Genomic DNA, 9,461 nt, shown 5'->3' with positions numbered 1-9,461 from the left:
CAAATTTCTTATTAGTCTATGCCCAAATAAAATAAAATTATTTAAGTTGTTTTGTCGTAACTCGTAACATACCTATATTATACTGACACATTCCAATGTACCTACCTAAATACGTAGATCATCTGTACGATAATATATAAATATATAGGTAGGACTATCCACCCAAACGATAACGGCCATTTAGCCATAACTACATTATACCCTCACAAAAACCCCCATTATCAGTGTCCCTGATTTCATTCAGTAAAGCCGAATAAATCAACGCAAAGCCGAAATACGCCGATAAATTTTGTCCCAATCCTGGTCATCGTCGACCCAAAAGACGTTATAGCGCTAACCCGGCTTGGACCTTTCCGCTAAATAAATCCCTTATCTGCATACGGCAAACCTTTCTAGGGTCCGGCTTAATAAATTCAGGTTGGGTTCGCAAACTTTCTGTTTAGAATTATATAGAGCTGCTAGTTAGTATCTATGTTTTTTCATAATATAGGTAGTCTACTTAGAGAATGTTATTATGTTTTATGAAATGTATGCTAGTTTTATTTAACAAAGATTGAGACAAGATATTAAATGAATGCTCAAATACATCAATATCATTATTTTAAGTTCCAATAGGTACAATGGCTTTAAGATTGTTTTCTATAAATTAAAGGTTTCAAAGAATAAGAAATAACAGCGAGTTATTAATGAAAATAAAAAAATCTACCTTATTGCTTATTCTTATAGGTACGTTATATGAAATTGGTCACCGCATTTATCATCTAGCGAATTTTTTTCATAAATCTGGCCTACATCTGAATGCTCGAATAAAAACCGTCCTTAAATATACACTTTTAGTACCTACGTATAAGAATTACACCAAGAATAAAATCGGAATGGTTTTATCAGCTCTAGCGATATATTTCTGGCCTGTTCATTTGAAGCCGCCGACCGAGGCTCGCGAATCAATAGTAATTCTGTGGGTAATCCCTTGTCTCCTTGAAAAATACATAATTCAGAGGACAATTTCATTTCACGTTAAATAATTTTAAATTTACGACTAATTGGCAAGCGGTATTTAGTAGATCACTTTATAATTCGTTTGAAATCGAATAAAGGAATAGTTAAAAGTATAAAAAAATTGTTTAAAAAATAGCCTTTACTCCTTAACCATTTCTTACGACTTTCAATACGTGAAGACGTATCGCGGTTTTTTCCTATCCAATTAGGTAATATTTTCAAACGTAGACGCTTTCTACTGATCCTTTTGAGGTACCTAGGCAAAATATTCTTCTTCATGCAAAATATTATGCTAAACCGAGTTGGTTGTAGGTAGGTACTTTATTTAACAAAATATTGATTGACACAAACTACTTTTTATAATAAAAAAATCGTTTATCATAGTTTTAGAACAATTCGAAAATTTACAATTCGACTAATTACAGAATGATAAATCTATAAAAACGATTCTATTAACACGGTGTTTTATCCCTAAACGTATTTTGAATATTATTAACCCTTAGCTGGTATCGCCTTTTTTGGCAACACTACCGGTATCGTGGGTCAAATTTTACCCATACCAAACAATCTGTTGTAGAACGTTGATTTTTTATAATTTGTATAAAATATGGTTAGTTATGAAATAAACAAATATTTTTTTACAAAATTAACTTTGTTTAATTTTAGAATATAAAAAAAATATTATGTTTTACACGCATTTGTAAATAACCTTATTTTTTGGCACTTTTTGGTTAGTGTGAACTTAAAACATAAAAAAAAATAGAAATGTAAGAAAAAATTTAAGTAAAAGATATTTATGGCACTTCTTATGTCTTTATAATAACAAAAAAATAAATTACTTCTGAGATCAGCATAAAATAAAAAAAATGACAACCAAAACCAAAATGACTTCTGACTGACCATCTTCTTCGCTCTCATCTCTCGTATTTTCTCTTATTCTCGTATTCTCCTCTTCGTTTTCACTGTCGTCAGAACTTACTCCAAAATACAAGTCACAATACAGTCTTCTGAGCAACTAACAGGTTAGGGACTGTCTCGATCGTCGTCGATGATTTCGTCGTCACAAAGTTGGGTTATATTTGGTGTCCTTTCATTTTCCGATTCCAAATCATCACTTAAGTCGTCTATATCAACTCCTCGATTTGTCTGTCGTTCAGAAAGCCGCCATTATAGTACAAATAAACACTAAAACAAAAAAGTACGTAATTACACTCAGTGAAAAAAGTTACTTATTTGGTGTCGTGGGTCAAACGTGACCCAGACAGCTACTTACCTCCACTCCTAAGATAGTCCCAGCGCTGCACTTCCACCCCCCGCCGCAGCTAGTGACGTACTGAGAATACGTAGAAGCGCACAGTCGTTGCATAAATATTAAAAGAATTATAACCGAAAATGTTCGCTTCTGGGTCAAATTTGACCCACGATACCTGCTAAGGGTTAAAAGGGTTGTGTCGTGTCCCTCCCATACCAATACCATTTGCGAAAAATGCTATTTCTTTTGCTCTTACACTAATCAATATTTCTTTCTCTTTCTATACGCTGACCGCTTGACCATTGGTCGAACGCACGTTCCACGCACACATATACTATAGCATTGCATAATATGTGTATGTGTATTTGTTAATATGTGCGTGTTGTGTCTATGTGTGCAGACATGAAGGGAGGAATTTCATTTTAATATTTTTGTCTATGTTCGAACCATGGACGTATAAAAAAAGACGAAAGATTAATAATAAGTTTCTTTGCGCTTTGTGGTTACTATTTCGAATCTAGCGTTATTTCGAAAATTGTGATTTGGTCCTCAGGAGAGTCGTTGGATTTGAAGAATCATGAAATTATTTAGGAAATTTATACGAGTTGGTATAAGTAAGTATTTATAATTTCAATAGTGATAAGTACCTAAATAAATTTAAGTAACATAGTAGGTACCTTTTTGTAATTTATTTGCGTGATATCGACGAATAACTTTTTTACAGATAAACATCAATTAATCTTCCATTTTAAGTTTAAAGCAAGACTAATTTTTCTAAAATTTGCGTTTATTTTGTATGTTTACTAATTTTAATAAATAACTCAGAATTAATAGGTACCTAAGTATCGACACAAGATACCAGGGTAGGTATCATAAGATATAGAATACGTTCCGGACTTAGGTAACTTTAAGGGACGGCTGTTCCAACTGATACCCTACAGATTTCCTCCCTTTGTCCCTACGAACCTCTGCTTCACTAAAATATAGTATTACTGCTGTTATTGAATATTTGGGAGCTGTAATTTATTATTGGTCGAAACAACTACTTTAAGGTAAGGTAACAAATTGTATAAAATTGTTTATTAATTTATTTTTAGGGTTCCGTAGCCAAAATGGCAAAAACGGAACCCTTATAGTTTCGTCATGTCCGTCTGTCCGTCTGTCCGTCTGTCCGTCTGTCACAGCCGATTTACTCGGAAACTATAAGTACTACAGTGATGAAATTTGATGGGAATATGTGTTGTATGAACCGCTACAAAAATATGACACTAAATAGTAAAAAAAAGAATTGGGGGTGGGGCCCCCCATACATGTAACTGAGGGATGAAATTTTTTTTTTCGATGTACATACCCGTGTGGGGTATCAATGGAAAGGTCTTTTAAAATGATATAAAGTTTTCTAAAAAACATTTTTCTTAAAGTGAACGGTTTTTGAGATATCAGCTCTCAAAGTCGTAAAAAGTATGTCCCCCCCCCTCTATTTTTATAACTACGGGGTATAAAATTCTAAAAAAAATAGAGGTGATGCATGCTAATTAACTCTTTCAACGATTTTTGGTTTGATCAAAGTATCTCTTATAGTTTTTGAGATAGGTTGATTTAACTGTAATTTATTATATTTGCTGCTACGGAACCCTTTGTGCGCGAGCCCGACTCGCACTTGGCCGGTTATTTAATTTTACGGACCGTGTTACAACTATTAATCACAGATCACTAAATTGCTACGTATATTGGCGTATAAGTGAAAATGAAAATTACATGGAAATGTCTTCGTCTACCTCAGATGTAAAATTTATTTAACAAATAGCTTACCAGATGATAGGGGCTCATACTTAGTTTATCACAAATGTTACAAGTAACATAATTTTTCCGAATTCCAAGATAATACGTACAACAAGATATATCTATGAGAAACCAACATTCACACTCAACATAGTTACCTACCTACATAACCAAATATTACGTTTTTATCTCTAATTGAATAAACAATTTAACAAAATTAAGGAAAGGCCCACAACGATTTATTTACCTAATATATAAGCAAATGACGTAATTTCTGGTAACCCTGATGTGTTATGTAAGGCGGGAAATTGCTATATTATAGAATAGCCGGTATCTCGCTTATATCTAGCGTTACAAATGTGCTACGTCGCGGAACTAACCGTTACTTATCGTGTGGAGGCGGTAGGGTTGCCATCAATTCAGTTTCTATAACAATTTTGAACTAAATAAGTTAAATTGCAATGTGCGAGGATGATTCTTAAAGTAAAAGTAGGAACACATATTCTTAAGGTAAAGCGAGTGCTTATCTAGTATTTGGTATACAGGGTGTCCCACTGTTGGTATACTAAGCTCAAAGTAGGTTATAGTTTTGCATACGCGGAGTACGTAAAAAATACTTATAAAATTCCAGACGCATTTTTTTTTCAAATAGATGAATTCTTAAAACTCTATGTGTACACCCATAACAAGCAACCCGCCCAACTTTGCCACCAGTTTTCATAGACAAAATGCTCACATTAGAAAAGCGGTCTACGCCGCGCCGGCTGCGCGAAGCTAGAGAAGAAAACATGGATTTTCAGGAAAAATTTAGCAAAAAATTTTTGACATAATTTTGTCGTTTAAGTATTTTTTACGTGATCAGTGTATGCAAAACTACAAGTCCCTTCGTGCTTAGTATACCAATAGTGGGACAGTGGAAACCCTGTATAATGTTTGCAAAAATAAAAGTACCTCATTATTTTTTATTAAGTATGCAGCTATGCTATTTTTATTACAACAAAGAAACATTTCATTGCAGCAGTTCCCTCTTTAAAATTAACACAGATAAAGCCATCAAGTGTCATCTTTATTCACGAAATTATCATATTGACACCTGATTTAAACACTATAAAAGATTATTTATACAATATGAATACGCGTTCAATTCGTTCTCAATTACCATTATAATCGTATCAAGTGCATTACCCTAGTTTATGTAAATACCTTTACAGCATCCCTTGTATTTTTGATCTCCTTTCATTCTGGCACGCGTCAAACAGGTCAGTATGGTCAAGCTCCATGATACACTTTTCATCTTACAAATATATTCAATACAAGGGGATATCAATAGGTGTGTGATCTTTGATCTCTACAGCATCCCCTTCTTAATGTAAGTGACCAATTGGGTCAAATTATTGGGAACAGGTTTGACAGCATCCGTGAAGGGAGTGTGAACAGATAATGGATTTAAAATTATGTTTATATTAAGTACGGGAATTAGAGTTTGAAATAAAAAAATGTGTAAATTATTGGATCTTTCACACAAAATTGAACCAATTTATTTAATTTTTTTTAATAGCTTATTTATCTTTTCTAATTTTATCGAATTTAAAACAATACTCTTGTTTGATTTTCTTTTTCATTAAAAACTAACTAATTATATAATTTGTAATATAAAATAAATAAATATATTATTAACTTACAGGTGCCAGCCCTACAGTTACCATGTTACAGTTAAACGCGCCATATGTATGTTTCAGGCAGTGACCAAAGACCGCTGCTAGAGCGGTCGCACTCCGGACCGACGGATATGAGAGGAACAGCGAGTGGAATGGAGTCGCTCTTTGTTTACATTTGGTGATATTTTTTGAAAAGGATGTGGAGAACTCCCTTATTGATTATAGAATATAGTATCTAGTTATTTCTTGTACTGAACATCATAGAAACCTATAGATTTAAATATTATAATGTTCGTATAATAATTTACTTTAAGACTTAGTATGCACCTATAGCAAAGCTAGAGTTAAATGTCATTTTCGAAACTGAGTAGTTAACTACTTTAATAACCATTTCATACATTTATTTCAGACGTATATTTATCTTATTTTGTTGGCAGTGACGATATAATAATTACAGTAGATACCTAATACGGGGATTTTTTGACATGTGGATGTCTGTCACAGACTGTCAGAAGGGCGTTGGTTGAAGAAAAGGTGACAGTGCCAGAAAAATCTAAATATTGCTGTTCCTTATTTAATTACATGACATTCAATAGATTTGATAGCACCAATGCTCCACTCTATATCTTTCTCTGTGCCATGTCAGATCGTCCTCACATTTAACAAGCTGATCTTGAGGCGACCCGAGATGCTGGACTAATGCACGGAATATTTAATTATTCAGACATAACACTGTTTTAATATCGTTACTTAGCGGTGTGTTACTAATATTTAATGCTGTGTTTAGTGCTGTGGTTAATTCCTGTATAGAATCTAAAACTGAAACGATTTAATAAGAGTTTTGTAAAATTTGGAGCTTGCTATTGTGATAAAATGAGCGAAATAATAAATAGTTTGGAAAATCCAAAAGTGCACGCCTCATAATTTTTTTTAAAGCAGACTGTGTCTCAAGCAGACTGTACAGTATTACACGAGTAGAAAGACTCCAGTCTATGCATGTTACCTCGATTTATCCAAAGCATTCGATCTTGTATCGTACGATATTCTATGGGGTAAATTAAGGAATGAAACTTGTCTACCTAGGGAAATTGTGAAATTGTTTATGCATTGGTATAACAATCAAAAGAATTTTGTAAGATGGGCAGGCTCTCTTTCGGGGGAGTATGGGCTGGAATGCGGGGTGAGGCAGGGGGGGTTGACCTCCCCCATGCTTTTCAGCCTGTACGTCAACCGACTGATCGATGAGCTCAGCAGCACCGGCATAGGGTGTCATATAGATGGAGTCTGCATGAATAACATCAGCTACGCAGACGATATGGTGCTGCTGAGCCCGTCGATTGGTGCCTTACGAAAGCTCTTAAAAATTTGTGAATCCTACGCAGTGGCTCATGGGCTCAAATACAACGCGAAAAAGAGTGAAATAATGATTTTCAGGCCGGACAACAAGCGATACACATTTGTTCCGAATTTCACTCTGAGTGGTACAGCTCTAAACAAAGTCGAGCAATTTAAGTATTTGGGCCACTGGGTCACCGAAGACCTTAAGGATAGTGTGGACATTGAAAGGGAGCGCAGAGCGCTGTCTGTCCGATGCAACATGTTGGCCCGCAGGTTTTCACGGTGCACGGGGACTGTCAAAGTTGCACTTTTTAAAGCGTACTGTCAGTCCTTTTACACCTGCAGCCTGTGGGTTAACTATACACAGCGGACATACAGCGATCTGCGCGTTCAATACAATAACGCGTTCCGGGTGCTGATGGGGCTGCCGCGCCACTGCAGCGCCTCCGCGATGTTCGCGGCGGCTGACACAGACGGCTTTGCGGCCATCATGCGTAAACGGTGCGCATCTATCATGCGCCGCACGCGCGACAGTCCCAACACCATCCTGCGCGCGCTGGCGGACCGGTGGGACTCTCCGATGCTGGCGCGCTGGATACGGCTGCACGCAGTCGTTTAGTGATTTACCGCCATCATCGGGAAGTCCACCCGGACCCGCCACTTTATGTTTATTTTAGGTTAAAAAAAAAAAAAAACATTCTTTATTACTAACACTAGTATGTAAGCTCGCAATTGTACTAACACTATATGGATGTAATCTTAGGATGAATCTGAAATAAATGATTATTATTATGTTTCTCATTTCCATAATACTCGGGTACCACCAGAAGGACAGTACCCGGATCTTTGGAAGGCTTACGTGGGGACACGGATCCAACACGCAGAGGCCCTTTCGAGAATTTTAATGTGTTGTGGGACACCAGCCGCAGCCTGCCCATGACTGCACTATAGAGATACAGCCCTGGGCAGTCCGCGGCCGATGTAGGACTATTGCAGGGTATGGAAATTTAATGATTGGGCTATGGATTGGGATGCTAAATGGACTGGTACTGAGGACTATGGGAAACTATGGCACCTGCCTTTCTACTAAAAGAAAGTAAAAATATGTTGGCAGGTGGTGACTCGCCCTCTCACTGTATGGGCCCCCGAAATAGGTCGCTGCAATAGTGCGACAAGGGGGCAACATATTGTGAGCAGCTAAGGGTGGAGAGGCGTCCCTGGACTTTAAACTACGATCACGCGCTCCCTGAGGGTCCAGCATCACGTGCCCACTCGCCACTTACGCTTCGCATCCACCCTTCGAGCTAAAAGCTCTCGCGACTCCACTCTGGCCGGCCGGTTAAGGCAAGCCAGAGGTGGGGGTCCTGTCCTCGTCAGGCTTCACTCCGACCGGCCGGTGAAGGCGAGCCGGAGATGAAGACAGGGGCCTCCCCCGGGAGCACTCGGTTCCCGCGGGGTCGCTACTCCCCGACACCCCGCCACAAGGTGTCCTGCGGGTTGACTAATTGCACGGGTGGAATATCTATTGTCACGTAGACAATAGATATTCCAACCGTGGGCGATGGGGTCGTCACATCCCTACGCCCTTATTATTATTATTATTATTAATTATTATTTTTGTTTATTTAATAAAAATTAAACCACATCGAATCAGACCCTGAAAAATGAAAGGGTTCTATTCCTGAGCATACTCAAGCGTAAGAGAAAAAAAAAGACTCGATTAGTAAAGTATTTCGGTCGCTATCGTGTTAACAAGAAAATCCTCCGCACATACAGACACACATCACGAAAAAAGTCAAATTTTCGTCAGCGCCATCTTGGATTATAGTTTTGGCCTCATATTCGTTAATAGCTACCCCAAAAACCATGAAAATGACACCCATGACGAAAAGATGTAAATTTTTTGTCGGCGCCATCTTGGATTTTAGTTTTGACCTCATATTCGTTAATAGCTACCCCAAAAACTACCCACATTTGCAAATGTGATTGCTACTTAGGAAAAGTTCAGATTTAAAGATATAAGTAGGTAATGTGACGAATTTAATTTATTTCATTCCGACTGTTTCTCGGAATAACATACATTTACTAAGAATTGCATACAATGCCGGTTTTAATAATTATATTGCCGGTAACATAATATTATGTATGATAATAATTCTTAAAAAAGTATTTTATACATTTCTTAAAAAGCTTCGATATTGTATACAATAATACAATTCATATTCAAATTGTTGTAAAATAGTCACACTTTTTTAAGTTGGTTGAATACACTAAAATACTTATAAGGATCGTACCTACTAATAAAAGTAACAAAATGAATTTTTAAAGTTCCCAGTAATCTTCTGGAATCAATTTCAATAAAAATATAAAAATTCACTTCAAAAAAAAAAAAAAAACATCCGAGTTTTTTTTGTTTATTTAATAACAATTAA

The 9,461-nt window shown here is 36.5% G+C and overlaps 1 protein-coding gene across 1 annotated transcript; it reads left to right on the top strand.

Moving 5' to 3' along the window:
- Nucleotides 1-6,638: 6,638 nt before the first annotated feature.
- LOC149907185 (uncharacterized) lies at nt 6,639-7,675 on the top strand. Its single transcript, XM_090103755.1, has one exon. The coding sequence runs from the start codon at nt 6,794-6,796 to the stop codon at nt 7,646-7,648; it is 855 nt and encodes a 284-aa protein (XP_089959881.1). The 5' UTR covers nt 6,639-6,793; the 3' UTR covers nt 7,649-7,675.
- Nucleotides 7,676-9,461: the final 1,786 nt, after the last annotated feature.

Source organism: Colias eurytheme, chromosome 7 (assembly GCF_061535395.1).
Source record: "Colias eurytheme isolate Ceu_HAF_F1 chromosome 7, ilColEury1 Martin Lab GWU primary, whole genome shotgun sequence".
NCBI lineage: Eukaryota > Metazoa > Arthropoda > Insecta > Lepidoptera > Pieridae > Colias > Colias eurytheme.
This window is presented reverse-complemented; position numbering and strand designations above follow the sequence as displayed.